Consider the following 23,989-nt stretch of genomic DNA (forward strand, 5'->3'; position numbering starts at 1 on the left):
TGATCATTCAGAGGGAGATGCGAGCGAAACTCCAGCAGATCCATGGCCGATTGGAGGAGTCCCAGAGGCTACAGGCACTGGAGATGTCACTGGCAATGCATGGCACCGAGGCCAACACTGCTAGGGTGCCGAACGCATTGGAGAGTCTGTTGCACAACGTCGGCACCATTAGTGAAGGTGTCCAAGGCGTCACACAGTCGGTTACGGTCATGGCTGAGGGTCTTGGCAGAATGTCTGCCTCGCTGGGGGATATTATCCAGTACCAGGCTAACCTTGATGAGGTGCTGCAGGACATGTCCCACTCTCAGATGGGAATGGCTGAGACACTGCAGATCTTGTCCCAGTTGCAGGTGGGCATTGCCGAGGCATTGCAGAGCATATCCCAGTCATTGAGGAGCATCACCGAGCGCATCAACATGATGGTGCAAGCAATGGGGAACCGCCAGGGCAGGCAAAGCCAGATTGTGCAGGGGTAGCCGGTGCTCGAATCAGGTGCCTCTCTATCCCAAGGTGAACCCCAGGGCCCTGTGGCCACTGATTCGGAGGAGGGGCGTTGGTTTTTAACTTGGACACGTGGCATGGAGTGGCGACGGTGGCCAACAGCTCTCCCGAAGTTCCATCCCTCTAGAGGCCGCGTCTCACAGTCAGAACACGGCTCTCCGGCCCCAGATGATGCCCACCAGCGGCATCAAAGGCCATGGGTTGAGGTAAGCAGCTGGTTGCCTCCATCTCTGATATGTACCCTGGGAAGACACCAAGACACCCAGCGGTAGAGCTAGAAGGGCAAAGCATATCGAGGATCACTGAGGGCACTGATGAAGGGCGGAGGAGGATAGGTAGTGGGTGGGCGGCACCATCGGGAGAGTAGGGAATTGTATAACACGTTAAATACCCTTGAGCACAACCACCCCCCCTCCACCCTTCCATGGCAGCCCTCCCCTGCGAGTGTCCCCCACCCGAGCACTGAGGTGGCGAGCACAGTGCCCCCAGGCTCTTTGCCCGTGACAAAGTTGGCTACTCACCTCCTTGACTCTGCACAGAAGCCCTTCAGCCAGGTTCACGTTTTTCAAAAAGAGTATTAAGCAGTGCCAGCGTGACAACTTGCTGGGGAGGCGTTGAATCATGGGAGGCTGTTGATATGGGGTCACTCCCTTAATTGTATGGAAATAGGGCTTAAGCGGTGATATTTGGTTTCTCGCGACGTTGCGGCAGGATCCCAATTTCGCCTATGAGAGAGGGCTGAGTACATTGCAAAATGTTTGGCACCTGGCGCAATACTCATTTTCAGCCTCTCCCGCAATTCACCAGCCTCGTTTCACTCGAGTTAGAGCGCAACGAGACCGGAGAATCATGGCCAGTATCTCAACCAACTCAACCAGTGTAAAACACTGCTGTAAGCCGTGTTTCCTATATTACCACAGTGGCAAGCTACTTCCACCCACCTTGATGCCGTATATAATTCAATAGCTTTGCAAGCAAAAATCTATTAACCTCAGATTTAAAGTTATTAAGTGACCAACCTCCACTGCTTTTTATGGGATTTTGTTTCACAATTCTATCACGCTATGAGTGAAAAAGTGTTTGCTAACTGCTGTCTGATTTGTTTCTGTTCTAGACTCTCCCATCAGCAGAAAATGTGCCTTAACCTTCTATATCCTAGGGAATACTTAGAACTTATAATTCCTACAGTGCAGAAGACCATTCGGCCCAAGACATCTGCACCGGCCCTCTAAAAGGACACTCTATCCAAGCCTACACCCCATCCCTGAAACCCCACCCAACTTTGGACACTAAGGAGAGAACGTGCAAACTCCACACAGTGACCCAAGGCTGGTATCGAACCCAGGTCCCTGCCGCTGTGAGACAACAGTGCTAACCACTGTGCCACCATGCCGCTAACAAGCCTAATTTGCATAATCTCTCCTCATAATCTAACCTGTGGACTCCAGGTAATATTTTACTGAACCTTCATAGCATTTCCACATCCCATACATAATTTTTAAGATGCATACCCAGAGCTGCACCTGATACTCCAGATTTAGTCCAACCAGGGCTCTGCATAGCTGTAGCTAAATGTATTTCTCTTTATATTCTAGTCCTCCAGTTATAACAGCTGACATTCCATTAGCCTTTTTCATTATCTTTTTGTTCCTGGCTACCACATTTTAGTGTCCATTTGGATCCCTTTGGACTTCCACTGTTCCTAACTTTTCACCATTGCAAAAATACTCATAACTATCCTACCAAACTGGATGACCTTGCAGTAACCCATGTTGAAATCCATCTGCCCTAATTTTGGCCTCACATATAACCAATCAATGTCTCTTTGTAACGTTATGCTACCACCTACACCAATGCCAGCGATCTTTGTAACATCAGCAATCGAGGATATTTGGCTCACTATTGCATTGACTCAGTCACTAATAAATATAATGAATAGTTGAGGCAACAGCACAGATCATTGTAGGGCACCACTGGTCACTTACTTCCAATTTGAGTATGGATCATTATCCCAACTCTTTCTTCCATCACCTAACCAATGTCCTGACCAGGTCAGTAATTGTCCTTCAAATCGATGAGCTTTAATTTTAGTTAACAGCCTCTTAGTGAAATCTTATTGAATGCCTTCTATTCATAGACATTCCCCTGTCCACTACTTTAGTTTACACGCTGAAAAAATTCAATTAGGTTTGTTAGATGTGATCTATCCTGTACCAATACATGTTGGCTCTCTCTAATCATCTCATATTTCTCGAAGTACAGCATCATTCTCTCTTGAATTATAGAATCCAATAAACTAAGAAGTCTATCTATAATTTCCTGCTTTCTATTTCTCATTTTTCTTAAATAATGGAATTACATGTGCATTTTTTCAATCAGAAGGGACAATTCTTGAATCAAGAGAGCTTCAGAAGATAATGGTGAAGCATTTGCAATTTGCTCATCTAATTCCTTTAAAATCCATTGACCTTAATGACTGTAAAAGATTCTGAATGACCTTAGATCAAAAAAAGTGCAAATTAAATGTAAACTTATTTTATTTTCCCTCAATATAATGTGCTGTAGCAGTAACACATGCATTGTCCATACAGTGTTGCAAGAAAAGGTAGAGTGTAAACTTGAAGCGGACATAAAATGAAGCCAAATCTCATGCAGGTCTGATGCAGCAACAAATCAATGGAGCACAAGTAGGTCTGTTAGGATGGTAAAAATCTGGTGCTTTGTATATTTATTGGGAATTCATATTGTGCTGCTTTCAATATTAATGTGATCAGGTCTGTGCTGCAGTTCATTGAAGACTATTCCATGGACATCTGCTGCAGCAATTCATTCACTGCTAATCCATACAAGTTTGCTGCTGCAGTTTGTTCAGTGCTGATTGATGCATATCTGCTGCTGCAGTTTATTCACTGCCAATGAACGCATATCTGCTACAGTTCAATAGCAATACATGCAGATCTGCAGCTGCAGTTGGTTCAACACCAATAGATGCAGATCTGCTGCTGCAGTTCATTCAATACCAGTACGTGCTGATCTGCTGCAGTTGGTTCAATACCAATCAATGCATGCGGATCTGCTGCTGCAATTGATTCAATACAAGTACATGCAGATTTGCTGCTGCAATTGATTCAGTGTCAATACATGCAGATCTGCAGCTGCAGTTGGTTCAACACCAATAGATGCAGATCTGCTGCTGCAGTTCATTCAATACCAATACATGCAGATCTGCTGCTGCAATTGATTCAATACAAGTACATGCAGATTTGCTGCTGCAATTGATTCAATGTCAATACATGCAGATCTGCAGCTGCAGTTTGTTCAATACCAATCAATGCATGCGGATTTGCTGCTGCAATTGATTCAATTCCAATACATGCTGATCTGCTGCTGCAGTTGGTTCAATACCAATACATGCAGATCTGCTGCTGCAGTTCATTCAATACCAATACATGCAGATCTGCTGCTGCAGTTCATTCAATACCAATACATGCAGATCTGCTGCTGCAGTTGGTTCAAGGGCTGGTTTAGCTCACTGGGCTAAATCGCTGGCTTTTAAAGCAGGCCAGCAGCACGGTTCGATTCCCGTATCAGCCTCCCCGAATAGGCGCCGGAATGTGGCGACTAGGGGCTTTTCGCAGTAACTTCATTGAAGCCTACTCGTGACAATAAGCGATTTTCATTTCATTTCATTACCAATACATGCAGATCTGCTGCTGCAGTTGGCTCAATACCAGTACATGCATCTCTGCTGCTGCCGTTTATTTAATACCAATACATGCAGATCTGCTGCTGCAGTCTGTTCAATACTAATACTGCAAATCTGCTGCTGCAGTTCATTCAATACCAATGCATACAGATCTGCTACTGCAGTCCGTTCAATACTAATACAGACAGATCTGCTCTTGCAGTTGTTCAATACCAGTACATGCATATTTGCTGCTGCAGTTCATTCAATACCAGTACATGCTGATCTGCTGCTGCAGTTGGTTCAATACATGCATGCGGATTTGCTGCTGCAATTGATTCAATACCAATACATGCAGATCTGCTGCTGCAGTTGGTTCAATACCAATACATGCAGATCTGCTGATGCAGTTGGTTCAATTCCAGTACATGCTGATCTGCTGCTGCAGTTTATTCAATACCAGTACATGCTGATCTGCTGCTGCAGTTGGTTCAATACTAATACATGCAGATCTGCTGCTGCAGTTGGCTCAATACCAGTACATCCATCTCTGCTGCTGCAGTTTATTTAATAAATACATGCAGATCTGCTGCTGTAAGTAGTTTAATACCAGTACACGTAGATCTGTTGCTGCAGTCTGTTCAATACTAATACTGCAAATCTGCTGCTGCAGTTCATTCAATACCAATGCATACAGATCTGCTGCTGCAGTCCGTTCAATACTAATACATACAGATCTGCTGCTGCAGTTGTTCAATACCAGTACATGCATATTTGCTGCTGCAGTTCATTCAATACCAGTACATGCTGATCTGCTGCTGCAGTTGGTTCAATACCAATACATGCCGATCTGTTGCTGCAGTTTGTTCAATACCAATCAATGCATGCGGATTTGCTGCTGCAATTGATTCAATACCAATACATGCAGATCTGCTGCTGCAGTTGGTTCAATACCAATACATGCAGATCTGCTGATGCAGTTGGTTCAATTCCAGTACATGCTGATCTGTTGCTGCAGTTTATTCAATACCAGTACATGCTGATCTGCTGCAGTTGGTTCAATACCAATACATGCAAATCTGCTGCTGCAGTTTGTTCAATACCAATCAATGCATGCGGATTTGCTGCTGCAATTGATTCAATACCAATACATGCAGATCTGCTGCTGCAGTCGGTTCAATACCAATACATGCAGATCTGCTGCTGCAGTTGGTTCAATACCAGTACATGCGGATCTGCTGCTGCAGTTTATTCAGAGCTAACAAAGACAAGTGTTGCTGTAGTGTTTACACTCTCGGCGTGATTTTGTCGGGGGGGTGTTATTATTGACAGCTGCCCAGCCCCCTTCTCCCCCTCTGGAAGATGGCGCTGTGGCGGCGGCTGCTGTGAAGGAGGCTGCTGCTCCTCTCCTGCCTCCGAGAGCAGTTGGGCGGACAAGATGCCGGCTCACTCCCCCAAATCGCGGAACCGGGAGCGGGAGCTGAAGAGCGGCGGGAGGCTGGACTTCCTGGTGCTGAGCAAGCCGCCTGCCGCCCTGCAGAGAGCGGCCTCCGAGCCTCCCTCACCCCGGCACCGGGCCGTGCAGCAGCTGGAGGGCCCGGGCTCGGGCCTGGGCCTGCGCCGGGACTCGGCCTCCTCCTCCTCGCAGCCCGACGACGACTGCATGAAGCTGAACCCGTCTCTGCTCGGCATCGCCCTGCGCTCGCTGCTGGCCATCGACCTGTGGCTCTCCAAGTGCCTGGGGGTGTGCGCCACCGAGGACTCGCCCTGGGGCAGCGCCAGGCCCATCATGAAGCTGATCGAGGTGTCTGGCCACGGCATCCCCTGGATAGGAGGCACCCTGTACTGTCTGTGTAAGAGCGACAGCACCGCCGGCCAGGAAGTGCTGCTCAACCTCCTGCTGGGTGAGTCCAGGAGACAAAGTGGAGCCTTTAAATCTCCCATCCCCTGACCTTCCCAAGGCCCAGTTAGCCAGAGGACACACATTGCCAAAAGAACCGAGGGGAGGGGGGATTACTTCTATTTTCATTCTTTTTATGAATCTTATTTTATTTTTGCAGTCTGTTTTGTAATGATGTGAAATGCACAGCCTGGAAGGGTGGTGGAAGCACTAGCAATAGTCCAAAGTTTCAAAAGGATAACCACTTTAAAAGAAAACAGGTTGGACTGTGGAGAAGAGTGAAGCACCATGGTTAATTAGATATCCTTTTCAAAAGCCAAATGTCCTGCTTCAGTGCTACACCAGCATCAGGGTAGCACAGTGGGTAGCGCCGTTGCTTCACAGCTCCAACGTCCCAGGTTCGATTGCGGGCTTGGGTCACTGTCTGTGTGGAGTCTGCACGTTCTCCCTGTGTCTGAGTGGGTTCCCTCCCCCAAGTCCTGAAAGACAGCTGTTCGGTGAATGGGATATTCTGAATTCTCCCTCTGTGTACCAGTTCATGTGCCGGAATGTGACGACTAGGGGCTTTTCACAGAAACGTCATTGCAGTGTTAATGTAAGCCTACTTGTGACAATAAAGATTATTATTATTACATGTTCCTATGGCCTACTTCATATTGTCACTGAATGAATACAGCACCAAAGGGGACCATTCGACCCTAGTGTCTGCTGACATCCCTCTGCAAGAGCAGTTTGCCTGGGGCCACACCCTGTCTTTTCCCCATGGCCCTTCAGTTTTTCCCCCTTCAGATAATGATGCAATTCTCTTCTGAAAGCCACAACTGAGTCTGCATCCACCACACTTTCAGGCAATGCATTTCAGATCCTAACCACTGGTTGTGTGAAAAAGAAAGTTTTCCTTTGTTGCTTCTTTTGCCAATCACGTTGATTGGTGTCCCCTAGTTCTCAATCTTTCCACAAATGGTTTGTCCCTATCTACTCTGATTTTCATGATTATCGAACACCTCCATCAAATCTCCTTTCAATCTTCTCTTTTGCAAGAAGAACCTCATCTTCGCCAATCTATCCACGTTACACAAGTTATCCCTGGAACCATTCTTGTGAATCTTTAATTCGCCCTCTCTAATATCGCCACACCCTTCCCAAGATGTGGATACAATAGGCCAAACCGGTGGGTACAGGTTTATCATGTCTTTGTTGCTTTTGTTCTTTACGCCCCGATGTATGAAACCCAGGAGACGATTAAAAAAAACTAGAAAATAGGAGCCGATCATTCGGCCTTTAAAGCCTGCTCCACCATTCAATATGATCATGGTTGATCCTCTATCTCCGTATCATGCCGCTGTATTCTTCCCCAAACTTCTTTGCCTTTAGAGTCCAGAAATCTTATCTATTTCCTTCTTAAATATATTATGTGACTTGGCCTCCACATCTCCACAGAGCCTCTACTGCTGTGGTAGAGAATTTCTCAGGTTCACCAACCTCTGAGTGAAGAAGTTTCTCCTCATCTCGGTCCTGAATGGCCGACTCCATATCCTTGTTCTAGACCCACCCAGCCAGAGGAAATAATACCTCTGCATCAAGTCTGCCCAGCCCTGTCAGAATTTTACAAATTTCAATGGGATCCCCTTTCATTCTTATAAATTCCAGTGAATACAGGCTTAGTCAACCCAATCTCTCCTCCATACGAAAATCCTGTCATCCCTGGAATCAGTCTGGTGAACCTTCACTGCATCCCTCTATGGCAAGTAGATAGTTTCTTGGGTAAGGAGACCAAAACTGCACACAATACTCCAGGTGTGGTCTCACCAAGCCCCTGTACAGCTGCAAGAAACCATCCTTGCTTCATACTCAAGTGCTTTTGCAATGAAGGCCAACATGCCATTTGCCTTCTTGACTGCTTGCTGAGCCTTCATGCTTGCTTTCAGTGATTGGTGTACAAGGACACCCTTTCTACGTGAACATTTCCCAATCTATCACCATTTAAATAACACTCTGCCATTCTGTTTTCCTTCCGCAGTGGATAACTTCAAATTTATCCAGCCCCTTTTGTGCTGTAACCATTCTACGACAATATGAAGTAGGTTATAGAAACGCGGAGCACTGAAGCAGACTATTCAGCCTTTGAAAAGGATATACAGTGAGTTTCAGTGTCCCATCTGTCATGTATTAGCCCATTCACTCAATTTGTCTAAATCACCCTGATGCCTCTTAATATCCTCCTCACCACTCACGTTCCCACCAAGTCTCGTGTTGTCAGCAAACTTGGAAATATTACATTCGGTTTCCTCATTCAAATAATTGATGTATATTGTGAATAGCTGGGACCCAAACACTGATCCCTGTGGGACACCGCCTGCCACTTTGAAAAAGATTAATTTATTCCTAATCTGTTTCCTGTCTATCGACTAATTGTCAACTCATGCCAATATGTTACCCCCAAAATACTATGTGGTTTAATTTTGCATACTAACATCTTATGTGGGACTTTGTCAAAAGATTTCTCAAAATCTAAGTGCACCAAATTCACTAGTTCTCCCTTATCTATTTTTAAAATCTTTTTATTGGCATTTCTCATATTTATAAACAATTGTATGTATACACATCACATTTTTCTTACCCACGTTAATTTAATTTATTGTACAGAGAGGTTTATTTTGTCTTTCATTTAATTGACCCGATATACATTTCGCCGCTCTCTGGATCGGTTTCTAGTCCCACCCCTCCATTCCTCCCCCTTTGACTTCAGCTGTGTTTTGCTTTTATTTTCAGGGAGAGGGGGAGGGGGGTTACACCTCTTCTCTTCTTTTGTGGTTTCCCCACCTTCCTTCCATCTTCTCTCCCTCCCCCCAACCGTCTGGGTTGCGCAGTCCTTTGGTTCCTCATCTATCTTCGTTTTTTATTCTGAACTTACTTCGCGTTGCTGGCCTCAAACAGGTTTTGGAACAGGCCGACAAACTGCCCCCAAGTATCCAGGAAGCCTTCTTCAACCCCTCGGATGGCAAATTTAATCTTCTCCAGGTGGAGAAATTCAGAAAGGTCAGCGAACCACTCTGCAGCTTTGGGTGGTGCTGCTGATCGCCAGCCGAGCTGGATTCTCCGACATGTGATTAGGGAATCTAAAGCAAGGGTGTTAGCCCCCTTCCCCATGTGTAGTTTTGGCTGCTCCAATACCCTGAAGATTGCCACTATCGGACATGGCATCACCCTCACCCCCACAACCTTGGACATTGCCTCAGAGAAGGCTGTCCAGAACCCAGCAAGTTTGGGACAAACCCAGAACATGTGGGTGTGGTTGGCCGGGTCCCTCTGGCACCGTTCACATTTGTCCTCCACCTCCGGGAAGAACCTGCTCATTCGGGTTCTGGTCAGGTGCGCTCTGTGCACCACTCTGAACTGCATTAGGCTGAGCCTTGGGCAGGAGGAGGTGGAGTTCACCCTGCTCAGTGCTTCACTCCAGAGACCCCACCCTACCTCTATACCCAGTTCATCCTCCCTTTTTTGTCTGGTCTCGTCCAGTGAAGTTCGAACTCTGTCCAGTAACTGTACGTATATTTTCCCACATAGCCCCCCCTTCTCGTTGCTTGCGCCTATCAGGCCCTCGAGGAGTATGATTTCTGGGGCCCTGGGGTACCTACTGTCTCTGTGGAAGTGTTTTATTTGCAGGTGTCTAATTTCCTGTCCTTTTGTTAGTTTCCACTTCCTCATCAGTTCATCCAGTGTGTGCCCTACGTAAAAGTCCCCGACCGTCGGTGTGCCCCCGTCCCGCCTCCATATTTTGAAGGTGGTATCTAGCATCGCTGGGGGGAATCTGTGATTGCCACAGATGGGGGCCATTTTAATTATCCCAAAGTGCTGTCTCAGATGGGTCCACACTCTCAGTGTGGCCGCTACCACTGGGCTCGTTGTGTATCTTGTTGAGGAGGATGGGAGTGCTGCTGTAGCCAGGGCTGGAGGGTCGTTCCTTTACAGGAGGCCTCTTCTATTTGTACCCAATCTGTGCCAGGTTCATGTACCCATCCCCTCACTCTCTCCTCTGTTGCTGCTCAGGGGTAGTATTGTAGGTTTGGTAAGGCCAAGCCCCCTTTGAGTTTCCTCCTTTGCAGTGTCGGTTTGGGAATTCTGGGGTTCTTACCTCCCCACACAAATGCAATGATTAGACTGTCTACATTTTGGGAAAAGGCCTTGGGTATGAAGATCGTATGGACCTAAACAGGAAGAAGAACCTTGGCAGTATGTTCATCTTGATCGTCTGCACTCTCCCCACCAGGTTTCCAAATTCTTTCAGGATTTGCAGTATTGCCTTCACTCCCTCCTGTGGCTTCGACACATAGGGGAGCTAGTCATCTGCATAGAGTGAAACTCTGTGCTCTCTATCTGCTCTCTGGATTACTTCCAGCTTTTCGCATCCCGCAGGGCTATCGCCAGGGGTTTGATTGCTAGCACGAACAGGAGTGTGGACAAGGGCAGCCCTGTCTTGTTCCTCTCTGTAGCTGGAAGTATTCAGAGTTGGTGGTGTTAGTTCGGACACTCGCTTTGGGAGCGTTGTACAGGAGCCTCACCCAGGCGGTGAGCCCTGCTCCTAGCCCAAACCTTTCCAGTACCTTGAGGTAGTTCCATTCGAACTTTGTCGAAGGCCTTTTCTGTGTCCAGGGAGACGATCACCTCTGGTGTTCTCACCCAGGGGGGGGGGGGGGGTCATTATTACGTTCAGCAGCCACCTGATGTTTGTAGTGAGCTGCCCACCCTTGACAAAGCCCGTTTCGTCCTCTGCGACCACCTCTGGTACGCAGCCCTCCAGCCTTTTAGCCAGGACCATTGCGAGTATTTTCGCATTAACATTCAGCAGTGAAATGGGTTTGTATGATCCACATTCCGTCAGGTCTTTATCTTTTTTGGATATCAGTGAAATTGAGGCCTGCGCTAGCGTGGGGGGCAGGGTACCCCTTGCCAGTTAGTCCGCGAACATGTCCCTTAGGTGTGGGGCCAGGACTGGTGCAAATGTTTTGTAGAAGTCTGCCGGGAACCCGTTGGGTCCCAGTGCCTTCCCAGCCTGCATGGAGCTGATGCGCTCCATGATTTCTCCTAGATCCATTGGTGCTTCCAGCCCCCCCCTCTGTCTTCCCCCACAATTGGTAGTTCCAGTCCATCTAGGAGCTGTTTCATTGCCGCGTCCACGTTGGAGGGCTCGAATGTGTACAGTCTCTGGTAGAAGGTCTCAAATGCCGATTGACCTCCTTTGGTTCTGTTATCAGTCTGCCTTTACTATCCTTAACCTGCGCTATTTCCCTCGTGGTTGCCTGCTTTCTCAGCTGGAGAGCCAATAGGCGCCTCTGTGCCTTGTCTCTGTGTTTGTAGAAGGTCCCCTGTGTCTGGCTGAGTTGGTAACTGCTTTCCAAGTGGATAGCAGGTTAAAGTCCATTTGCAGCTTTTTTCTCTCCGCCAGCAGCTGTACGGTTGGGGCTTCGGTGTATTTTCTGTCGACTTCCATGAATGGAGTCCACCAGTTATTGCCTGGCCGCCCTCCCTTCCATATCCTTCTAGGCTATGATCTCTCCTCTAATCGTGGGCTTCAGTGCATCCCAAAACGTGGAGGGTGAGACCTCCCCGTTTTGGATGTTACTAACATAGTTGCCTATGGCCAGCGTTGTTTTTTTGCACAAGGATTGTTGGCCAGGAAGTCCATGTCCAGCCTCCACGCCGGGGCTTTGGGCATGGCCTGTCTCCAACCTCACATTCCGTATTCCGTTCCTGTGATCCCTGGAAGCACCGATTTCCCCACTGCAAAAAAAGTCTATACGGGTGTATACCTTGTGCACTTGTATGAGAATTCCTTTTCTCCCGGGTGCAGGAGCCTCCATGGATCCACTCCCCATCTACTCTATGAAAGCTCCTAGTTCCCTAGCCATGCCAGTCTTTTATCCTGCTCTGGGGCTTGATCGGTCGGTTCATGGGTCCTGCACACAGTTAAAGTCGCCCCCATAATCAATCGGTGTGTGTCAAGGTCGGGGATTTCCGCCATGGTCTTCTTTATAAATTCTGTATCGTCCCAGTTGGGAGCATACACATTTACCAGTACGACCGGTGCCCCTTCCAGCACACTACTGACCATGACATACCGTCTCCCTGGGTCCATAATTGTCTTGGTTTCTGTAACCCTTGTCTGCTTGTTAATTAGTATTGCTTCCCCCCCCCCCCCCAAGCCCCAACCCAGCCCTTCCTTACCAGTAGTCGGTCCTTCTCCCTCAGGTGTGTCTCCTGTAAGTTGATTATGTCGGCTTTTAGGCTTCTTAGGTGGGCGAAGACTCTGGATCTTTTCACTGGGCCGTTGAGTGCTCTTACGTTCCAGGTTAACAATCCTGGTGAGGGGTTTCTGACCCCCCCGATCCTATAGGATCACTCATACTTACCTGGTGGACGCACCGCTGCACTCCGGGGTTTCCCTTTGTTAAGGGGCCGTCCCAAATGGCCGCGGACGCCGCTCTCACCACGAGGTCGAGCCCTAGCGCTCCGGGGTTTCCCTTTGTCCATGGGGCAGCCAACATGGCCGCCAGCTATGTGTCGCTGTGTGGATACACCTGTGCACTCCGGGGTCTCCCTTCGCCCTGGTTCCCTCCCGAGTCACTGTTTGCGACGCCATCTTGGTTCCTCGCCCTGCTACATGCCTGCCGAGGCCTGTGTCCATTCTGTTTCTCTACCTCAACCTTGTCTTTGCTTCTCTTTTGTTCTGCGCTTCCCCCTCCCCCGACCCCCTGTCCCTCTGTCGTCGTGGTCGTGTTCCCCCCCCCCCAACTTCTGCTCCATCTCTCCCCCCCCCCCCCCCTCCCCCTCTTTGTGCCAGGCGCTCCCTCTCCCCTGAGAGGCGCGCCTCGGCCCTCCTTTCTTCCTGCCCTCCCGTGTTGGCCCTCCTCGCTACCACGGTGGCCCCCCTCCCGGTACTTGCCCAGCTCTGGCCCTGCTTTACCTTCCTCCTTCCAGCCCTTGTCTTGCCCTCCTGTCCGCTTTTTTCACCCTCTCTTCCCTTGCTCCATCCCCCGCCCATTGCATTGAGAGAAGAAACAAGCAAGAAAATGAGGCAGCCAGTCCACGCAAAACAGAAAACAAATGTGTACAGTTCATGCTATTATTGACTCTGTTTGCAGTCTGTCCTCCATTTTGTGTTCCGATTCTTCTTTTCTTTTCCGCCCATTTGACTTTCATTACTGCTGTGGCTGTTCCTCCCCCAATTTGTTCGATTTAACAAACTCATCAGCCTCCGCTGGGGTGTTCAAATACAGTTCCTTTCCCTTGAATGTTACCCATTGAATGGCCGGGAATAACATCCCAAATCGCACCCCACTTTTGTAGAGTGCTGATTTTGCTCTGTTGAATTCAGCCCTTTTTGTCAGATCCGCTCCATTGCCCTGGTATGCACTTATATTCTTCCCTTCCCATGTGCACGATTTTGTTGACAGGCGCACCTTAGGATTTTTCCCTGTCCTGGAACCGGTGCGGCTTTGTGATAATCGCTCTGGGCTGCTCCCTGGCTTTGGGCCTGGGTCGAAGCAATCTGTGCGCCCTGTCCATTTCTGGGGGGTTTGGAAATCCCTCCCTTCCCACTAGTTTGTCCAGCATTTGGGCGATGTAGCCCGTTGAGTCTCTGCGCTGTATCCCCTCTGGCAGACCCACTATTCTGATATTCTGCTGTCTGGACCTGTTTTCCTGGTCCTCCACTTTCCCTCTTAGGCTTCCCTAGGTCATTACCAACCTTCTCAGCTCGGTTTCCAGAGCTACAATCCTATCGCTCTGGTCCAAGGCGGCCTTCTCCAACTCGTTTTCTCCTGCGCCTCCACCTTCCTTCCCAGGCTTTCGATGGATCGCTGTGTTTTGTCTGTCGCCTCCGATAGCACCTCCTTCATCATAGTGTGGAGCTCCGTCCTGATCGCCTCCTTTATGGCATTTAGCTCCCTTTTCAGCACGTTTCTCCACTCATCCCCCTGTGCGGGGGGGGGGGGGGGGGGGGTGTATGGTTGCCACGTCCGCTGTTCGGTGCGCCAGCTCTTCCCCTTTCTGGTTTGCCTGAACCTCCGTCCCGCCGCGTGGGGCCGCGTGCCTGCGTGCCCGCTTTTCCTTCGCTGCTGCTCCTTACATCTTGCCGTCCCCTCGATTTGTTATTATTTCCAGTCATATACCATTTGTGTGCCTTTCGCCTTTGGCTGGGTTTTGGTGGGCCTTTTAAGCCGAAATTCCCGATAAATTGCCTGTTAGGTTATTTGGGAGGAGAGCTACCTGATGTTTATCTGCTCAGCGCATCACCGCCACCGGAAGTCTCTCCCTTATCTATACTCTTGGTTATGTCCTCAAGTAGGTTTGTCAAACATGCTTTAACCTGTCTCTCAACCTGCCCTGCAATCTTAAATGATTTGTGCTCAACCAGTGAGGCTGGGGTGCATCATCACCCCCAGGAATGACATTTTTATTTAATTAGTTAAGTTTCCTTTTGATGTTTGTTTTATTTTAGTTCCATTGCCCCACCAGGGCATGTTATGTTCTGTTAATAAATTGATAAATTCTGTTAATTTATTGATTATTGATTTATTTAAGAAGAGTATACCCCAGGTCCCTCTACTCCCGCAACAATAGTTAAAGTTAAAAATTTACTTGCCTCGAAGAAGACTTAGCACCCCCCCCCCTTTAATATCTCCCCCCCAACCTGTTGAATTTCAACCTCTTCATTGTCAAACTTTACCTAAATTCAATTAATTTGTGTCTTGTTTCATTGATATCCGGAGGTGACCTTTTCCCCCAATATGTCTCATAATAGATTCCTGCTCCCTATAATAAAATAATTCTTCATTCATGTGATTAGTGTGTCATTCTCCACGTTCTATGCTTGCTTAGCTCATACATTTGGAGTCTATTGCTGGTGCTCCCCGCTTTGTAGAATTTAACTTGGTGCTGGTGATTTTCAGCAAGTGTAGACGTTTTAGCACAAACCTTCACATTAAGAATCGAATATCTTCTACTTTTGTTTCCAAGAAAGTGAATTTGACACTTGAGTGTGATAACTTTATGTTAATACTACAATTCTTCTTCTCATCTCAAACCAAATAAATTTAATGATCTGTATGCTGATTTATTGCTCAACCCCATTGAATGTCGTGGAGCTGTTAGATTTCAAAGCTAGTTTCTTTTGACTTGCCACCAGGTTGTGTGGTACCAGACTCCTGCTACAGGTGGGAAGGCAGTTCTGTCCCTTTCTGAAAAGACCTCGATACAGGGCACCTGTTAACAAAGTCCACAGCCTGTGGAAAGGAAATTGAGACATTATTCTCATTCTGTTAAAATGACATGTTCTGGCAGCTGATCCTGCATTATCCATTACCTTAACTGCTCCCACTCAAGGTGAAAGTTACTTCAAGGTGACTAGTGAGGAAAGTGCTGTGCTGCTGGTGCAGTCATTTGGAAGTCCCAATTCAAGAAAAAACATTCATTTGTTTTTAGATTGTAATGAACCCAAAAGAAAAAAACCAGTTGTGAAAACATCTGTGCGTCTTTTCTGGAAACTGAATATTAGTGTAACATCAGGATTAGTTTTAGTGAATGCCAGAAAGTTTTGTTTAAAAGTGTGGTTACCTTCATAAATAATTTATATTGAGCCATTATATTAGATTTGGTGCTGACATGGAACCATTAAACTTGCGGGTAACTTCACATGCCTTAAAGCATATATTTCTACTTATCATGCAGGTACAATGACCGAGTGGTTCTAGTAATCTAGAGGCTTGGAGGAATGATCTTGGTTGCAGCCGGCGAACTTAAATTCAGTTATTAAATATATGTGAAATAAAAAGTCATGACGACTATGAAACCTCTTCTTATTAAAAACATATCTAGTTCACTAATGCTCTTTAGAGAAGGAAATCTGCCATCCTTACCCTATCTAGCCTTTTGTGACTCAAAATCGATGGCAATGCGGTTGACCTAGGCACTGGACATGAAAGAGGCACACCCAGCCCAGTAAATCCTGTAGAGTCCTCTCACTAACATGTGTTAGCTCCAGAAGTAGCTGTGCCCCTAGCCAAACTGTTTCAGTACAACTACCACTTTACAACATGAAATGAAAATCGCTTATCGTCACGAGTAGGCTTCAATGAAGTTACTGTGATAAGCCCCTAGTCGCCATATTCCGGCGCCTGTTCAGGGAGGCTGGTACGGGAATTGAACCTTGCTGCTGGCCTGCCTTGGTCTGCTTTAAAAGCCGCTGTCTACAAAAATCAGGCCAAATCCAATCTGGCCAATTATTGACTTATTAACCTAACCTCAATGATCAGCATGTGATGGATGCCATCAAGTAGCATTTACTCACCAACAACCTGTTTGCAGATGCTATGTTTGGATTCTGCCAGGACTACTGTAAACCTCTATACTCTTGGACTCAAATGTGACAAATAATTCCAGAGGTGAGAGGGACTTCCCTTGTATTCAAGGAAGCATTTAACCAAAGGTGGCACCAAGGAGCTTTAGTAAACTTAAAATCACTGATTGAAGTCACACCTAGCACAAAGGCTGTGATTGCTGGAGACCAATATCTCAGCCCTGGAACATTGCTGCAGGAGCTTCTTGGCAATGTCTTTAGCCCAACCATCACCATTGCTTCATCAAAGGCCTTCCCTCCATCACGCGGTCAGAAGTGGGATTGTTAGATGATTTCAGTGTTCACTTGCAATTCCTCAGCTGATGAAGCAGTCCATGCCCGCATGCAGTGAAACTTGACAGCATTTCAGGATCGGGCTGAGAAGTGGCAGGCATCATTTGTGCCACACAAGTAATGACTATCTTCAAAAAGCGAGAGTCAAACCACCTCCCTCTGACATTCAATGTTATTACCAGCATCAAATCTCCCAGTGAACATCCTGGAGATCGCCATTGACTAGAAACGTAACTGGAACATTCATATTAATGCTATGGCTACAAGAACAGGTCAGAGGCTGAGTATTTTACATTGAGTAACCTGCCTCCTGACTCCTCAAAACCTTTCTATCATCTGCAAGACACAAATCAGGAGAGTGCTGGAATGTGCTTCGCTTGCCTGGATGAGTGTATCTCCAGCAACAAACTTGAACCAACTAGGGAAAAAACTCTCGTCCACCACCTCAAACATTCACATTCTCCACTGATGCACTATGCCTGTATGGCATTCCATTTACAAAATTATATATACACCGTTTACAGTGCAGCAACTCATCAGCCCTCTTTTGACAGCACATTCCAAACCTGGGATTTCTGCCACCTAGAAGGACAAGCTGAACAGGTGCATGGGAATATCTTCACCTCCAATTTCCTCACCAAGTATCTCACAATGCTTGCTTGGCCATTCCTTCATTGTTACTGGATCAAAATCCTGGAAATTCCCACCAAATAGTATTGTGAATGCAACACACTATTCGATTGCAGCAGTTCAAGAGCAATTAGAATGGGCAATAAATGTTGAGTTTGCCAGCTCTGCCCGATCTCATGAATGATTCAAATGAATTCTGGTCAAAATATTGTCAGTTTTCTTTTGACAATTTTGACAAGAGACAAACAGGCACTACATTTTCTAAGTGTTACCTCAGCAAGGTAGTTAGTTCACGGTTATGTCATGGGAGTGTCCCTTTAAGAAATGTTTTTGTCTTATCACATGGCTTCGGTGATGTCATTGTGTGGGTGGAGCTGGGCTGTGGCTCTGGGTTTTTACTTTCATTTTTGAGTTAGTTTTACTTTTGTTTTGAGTTTGAACTGGTTGGTTCTGCACAGGCTGAACAGAAGAGTTCTCTTTAGCTGCATTTTAAAAGCTGTTTCCAGGAGCGGAATTCTCCCCTAACCAGCGGGGCGCGGGGTCCCGGCGGGATGGAGTGGCGTGAGCCACTCCGGCGTCGGGCCACCCCAAAGTTGGGGAATCCTCCGCACCTTTAGGGGCCAAGCCCTCACCTTAGGGGCTAGGCCCGCGGCAGAATGGTTTGCGTCCCGCCGGCCGGCGTGGAAAGCCTTTGGCGCCACGCCAGCCGGGGCCGAAGGGACTCTGCCAGCCGGCGGAAGTCCGCACATGCGCAGGAGCATCAGCGGCTGCTGACGTCATCCCCGGAGGCTGACATGGCCGACGCGGAGGGGAAAGAGTGCCCCCACGACACAGGCCCACCCGTGGATTGGTTGGCCCCGATCGCGGGCCAGGCCACCGTGGGGGCCCCCCCTGCGGTCAGATCGCCCCAGGACCATGGAGCCCGCCCATGCCGTCTGGTCCCGCTGGTAAGGGAGGTGGTTTAATTCACGGCGGCGGGACCAGCATGACAGCAGCGGGACTTCGGCCCATCGCGGGCCGGAGAATCGACGGGGGGAGAATTCGGCGGCTGGCGGGATTCACGCCGCCCCTCCGGCGATTTCCGACCCAGCGGGGGGGGGCGGGGGGGGTTGGAGAATCCCGTTCCAGATTACTTAATAACTTGAAAATAAATAATTGTGTTCTGGAAGGAATTCAAACCTGCTGTTTTGAAAGGAAACTAGAGTGTCAATACCAGGTCTTGTGTGCTGTGTGCTGGGCCACACCTTTGAAAAGGGGTATCTGGTTTATGGGATCTTGTTACCAAATTGGAACAGCTTAAGGGGGAAATTTATTAAGGGTTATACATAGAGTACTGTAGCTGTGTGGGGTATTTATGTTGGTAGTTGATAGAAATGCTTACTGTGTGTGTGTTTATAAAAATGTTAACAAAATTCGTAGAATAAACTTTGTTTTTGATTAAATGTGCCAAGGCCTCTGTTGAATAACACCTGAAAGGCAGGCCCTTGTGCTCTTCGTAACCAAAAAATCAATAAACAGTTGTAGGTCAGGTGAACTCCATGATATATTTTGGAGTTGGCAGCTCTTTGAAAGAGCTATCCAATTATTTCCAATTTTCTGCCCTTTCCCAGTAACCCTTTGCTCACTCCCTTCAATTATTTATTCAATTCTCTTGGAAATGACTGGTACATTTGCTTGTACCACCTTTACAGCCAGTCACTTTGCTTTTTGAACATTCTCCTCATTGTGCCTCTGGTTCTTTTGCCAATATGTCATCTGCTTACTGACCTGCCTGCTACTTGAAATAGTTTATTCTACCTGTTTGTCATCGCCCATCTTGATTTTGAACACCTCCATTAAATCTTCCTTTAACATTCTGTGCTCTTTGGAAAAATGTAGTCAATATATCCACAGAACCAAAACATCTAATTCCTCATAACATTCCAGTAACTTTCCTCTGAGCCCTCTTGAGTCTAAAGCCTTGACAGTTGTCCTGAAGTGCGATGCCAAGAGTCGTCACAATGCTCCAGCCAAGGGCCTTAGCAGTTTACCATTACTTTCTCGCCTGCGTCTCTGTTTATAAAGCCAACGATCCTGTATACTTTATAACAGCTTACGCAACTTCTCCGCCACCTTAAAAAAAACCTGTGAACATTCAGCTCCAGGTGCCTCTGTTTGTGCATTCCCTTCTATTTATTTGCCTTGAGGAACATTAAGTTGACAAGGCAATTTTAGTTGAATATTAAGGAGCTTTCCAAACTTGACGCAGCACTTACCAAAAGTTGAGAAGTTTCTGGTTTTAGATTTTCTTCCACCTTTCACAATCTATGGCTTACCCTCTTGCATACCATTACAAGACAACTACAATAATTTTGCATTGCTTTGGTCCGGACCAATATATATGAACATTCTGTGTAATTGGAAAATAAATTACATGTAGTGCCAGTATTTTCCAAAGTGGGAGTTAAAAGTAAATTATCTTTAAAATATTGGTGCATGCTAACTCCAGTGTGCAGGCTTGTTTGTTTAATTATTAGCCACTTCTGTAGAAACTTAAATGTTTTCTAGTTCCTTGGTAATGTGAAGGGTTGGGCACTGGAGATTTTGCTAAGATTCACAATAAATTTTGATTTCCTAACACCTAAGCCCAACACTAAAGTGCTAGAAACCACTAGCTGGTACTTCAATATTTTCATTAAGAACTTTCTAAATCAGTGGTTTGAAAACCAAATCATTTGCAAAATATCACTTTTAATTAAGTACTGAGTATTTCAACCCTCCTTGCTTATGAATTAAAATTGTTTCAGATGCAAACACAACTGGCAGCTTTTAATTAGATGATGACACATTGACAAGTGGACAAGTGGAAAGCAGCACTTTCATTTGGAAAAGCATGCTAGATCACTTCTACTTGATGATCTGAACTGAATAAAGTGCTCTTGCTTTGCAAAACATGCTTGACAGCTATTTATATACATACTGTTCTTAAATGGAATATGCACATCAGTGATTGGTGATTTAATTCCACCTGCAATTTATGGCCCAGGGTGAGATTACTTCAGGAGTGTGAATTCTATTTACTGTGTTATCACAGTTTTTTTATTAGCTCTATCAAACGGTTGCTAGTAAACATATTTGAACTTGTGCAGTTGCAAAATGTGTCTCTGGAGGCACTGACTGTTGCTGAGGTAGATTTCTGAGTTATCAGCAGTTATTGAGTATCCTCGATGTTTTTCATGCATACATTTAAACCAGGAGTTATTGTCAGGCTCTTTTGACTGTGATGGGATTTGCAATAAAGCCTGATAGAGCTCTTGCCCAATGACCGTGCATTCACCCCTTCAAAGCAGAAGTTGTTAAATAACAGTGTAACAAACGAGAGGAAGAGAAGTCCATTTGGCCCTTTGAACTTGCTCTGCCATTTGATAAGGTAATGGTTGATTGACCTCGGCTTCACTTTCCCACCCTATGCCTAGAATCCAATGATTCCTTAGTATCCAAAAATTCAAGGTCTGAGTATCCATAGCCCTCGGGGATAGAGAATTCCAAAGATTTACAACCCTTTGAGTTAAGCGATTTATCTTCATCTCTGTCCTAAATGGCTGGCCCCTTGTTCTGAAACTATGATCCCTAGTTCTAGACTACGAAGCTGAGGAAATGTCCATCTAGCCTATAATGCTTCGTAAGAATTTTTATGTTTCAATGAGGTCACCTCTCATTAATTTTTGGAAATATAGCTGCAGTCTCAAAACTCTGTCCAGCACAGCCTTGAATATTCAATGACCCAACTTCCAGTGTTCTCTGGTTTAGAGAATTCCAAAGATTTAATGGCCCTCCCATCTCCATCTTAAATGGGAGGCGCCTAATTTTGTGCCCCCTCATTCCAGATTCCCCCCACCCACCCCTCCTAAGGGGAAACATTTACTGTCTACCCTGTCAAACCTCATCAGACTCTGAAATGATTCAGTAACGTCACCTCTCATTCTTCTGAGCTCCAATGGATGCAACCCCAACCTGCTCAATCTTTGCTCATAAGACAAACCCCTTCATCCCAGGAATCAGCCTAGTGAACCAAGATGTGGATAATTGTAGCAGGCTAATCCAGGTGAAGTCAACCTCAACACAGGTCAAGGATTGAACATGGATTATTCTGTTATGTACAGTTTAGTACTACACTGGGTGAGTCTTGATAGGTAATCGAGAGAGCATTTTAAAGTTTTTATATTAACTGAGTCACATTTGGCAATTTTATAGTGCTGAATTAAACCTACTGCACTTATTCTTCACTTTGATCATGATCAAACAACAATTGCACCCAGTTTGGTAACGCAACAAGGCCGTTGAATCTTGTAGAGACCTCTCGCGAGATTTGTGACACTCAGAGTGCCTCGAGAGATCTCCCACTGCACCCTGGCAGTGCCGCCCTGGCAGCATGTCCAGGCTGGCAGGGGCATGGTCAGTGTGCCAGGCTGGCAGTGCCAAAGTGCCCGGGTGTCTGGTTGCCTGTGCGAGGGATCAGGCCCTGGGGTGCCCTGTCCATATGAGGTGGGGGTGCCCTGCCCATAAGAGGTGGGTGAGGAGTGGCTCGGGACATCCTAAAGGTACGTTGAGGGGGGGGGGGTGTCGAGTGATCGATCTTTTCCTGCACTGACAAACTGAGGCCATCCGTGCAGGAATGAGGTAACTGTGGCCTGGGCTGGACGATCCCGACCAAGGCAGAAAAGAACCCCAGTTCCAGTTTGATGGGTCGTTCTCAGCACAGCAGGCGCTAAGAACTACCCCCGTATACACGCCCAAAACGAGAATCTGCCTTTTGGGCATTAAATCGCACCCTTAATGTTGGTTTCCAATTACATGAGAAGGACAATGGGTATATTATTCAACTTTGAAATTGACTCAGACTCCTGGGCAAGGTGATCTTGGACTTGCTTTGCTGCTTGTTGGCTGTAATATGAATTCATAAGATATAAATTACCCAATGCACAAGATGAGGGAAATGGATTATAGTTCAGATACTGGCAAGTAGTAATATTAATATTATTTGACAAAACTCGCTCTTAATTTTTCTGATGATTTGACAAGTTATAATATACAGATTCTCAGCCTTTTGATATTCAAAGAAGGGTCAAACAGCATAAGATTAAAATATTGTTCCATGGCTTTCTGCTTCTGTTTAAACAAATGTGCCAAAATCTGGTGTGGGACCATCCACTTTTCACACTCCATTCTCCTGGAGTCTCACAAGTTATATGTTTTGGAGGAAGAATAAGCAGGTCACATAGCCCTTGGAAAATGTGTCTAAATAGGGTAGAGAACAAAAGGGATCAGGGCGAAAAGAAACAAATCATTAAAAGTTACAGCACAGATCAATAAGGCCTTTTAAAAAAAACACAAGGTTAATTTTTTGAGGGACGGAATAGAAAAGTAAAACAGCAATATTGAACTTGCTTGAAACCTTTGTTTCATTATGCTTGGAGTAATTAATATGGACAGTTTATGGACATAAAAAGCATGTTGGAGGATTAGGAAAGGTGCAAAAAAAAATGTACTCGAATTATACTGGAGCTGAGTGGTTATACCATTCAGGAAAGATTGAACTTACTGGGGTTCTTTAGGAAAGAGAGGATAGTTTTTTAGGATAAGGGGTGGCAGATTTAAAACTGAGATGAGGAGAAATTACTTCTCTAAAAATTTGTGAATCTGTGGAATTCACGACCCCAGAGTGCGGTGGATGCCAGTACATTGAGTAAATTTAAGGAGCAGATAGACAGATTGTCACGTGTACCAAGGTACAGTGAAAAGTATTTTTCTGCGAGCAGCTCAAACAGATCATTTAGTACATGAAAATAAAATATAAAGAAAATACATATTAGGGCAACACAAGGTCCACAATGTAAATACATAGACACCGGCATCGGGTGAAGCATACAGGAGTGGTCAGTTAATCAGGTCAGTCCATAAGAGGCTCATTTAGGAGTCTGGTAACAGCGGGGAAGGAGCTGTTTTTGAATCTGTTCATGTGTTCTCAGACTTTTGTATCTCCTGCCTGATGGAAGAAGTTGGAAGAGTGAGTAAGCCGGGTGGGAGAGGGTCTTTGATGATGATGCCCGCTTTTCCAAGGCAGCGGGAGGTGTAGATAGTCAATGGATGGGAAGCGGTTTGTGGACTGGGCAGGTCATGACTCTCTGAAGTTTCTTGCGGTCTTGTGCCGAGCAGTTGCCATACCAGGCTGTGATGCAGATAGGATGCTTTCTTTGGTGCATCTGTAAAGGTTGGTGAGAGTCAGTGTGGACATGCTGAATTTCCTTAGTTTCCTAGGAAGTACAGGCGCTGTTGTGCTTTCTTGGTGGTAGCATTGGTGGGGGTGAACCAGGACAGATTTTTGGTGATGTGTACCCCAAGAAATTTGAAGTTGTTAACCATCTCTACCTCGGCCCTGTTGATGCAGACAGGGGCGTGTACAGTACTTTGCTTCCTTAAGTCAATGACCAGCTCTTATTTTAGCTGACATTGAGAGACAGATTATTGTAATTGCACCACTCCACTAGGTTCTCTAACTCCCTCCTGTATTCTGACTCATCGTTATTCGTGATCCGACCCACTA

The 23,989-nt window shown here is 46.4% G+C and overlaps 1 protein-coding gene across 1 annotated transcript in view; it reads left to right on the forward strand.

Moving 5' to 3' along the window:
* The first annotated feature begins 5,388 nt into the window (after positions 1 to 5,388).
* The window catches only part of plpp6 (phospholipid phosphatase 6), a 33,663-nt gene continuing 15,062 nt past the window's right edge, over positions 5,389 to 23,989 (forward strand). The window contains exon 1 of the mRNA XM_038794939.1: positions 5,389 to 6,090. Coding sequence (XP_038650867.1) covers positions 5,625 to 6,090 — 466 coding nt within the window. The 5' untranslated portion in view covers positions 5,389 to 5,624. The remainder of the gene's footprint in view (positions 6,091 to 23,989) is intronic.

This window comes from Scyliorhinus canicula, chromosome 4, assembly GCF_902713615.1.
Source record: "Scyliorhinus canicula chromosome 4, sScyCan1.1, whole genome shotgun sequence".
NCBI lineage: Eukaryota > Metazoa > Chordata > Chondrichthyes > Carcharhiniformes > Scyliorhinidae > Scyliorhinus > Scyliorhinus canicula.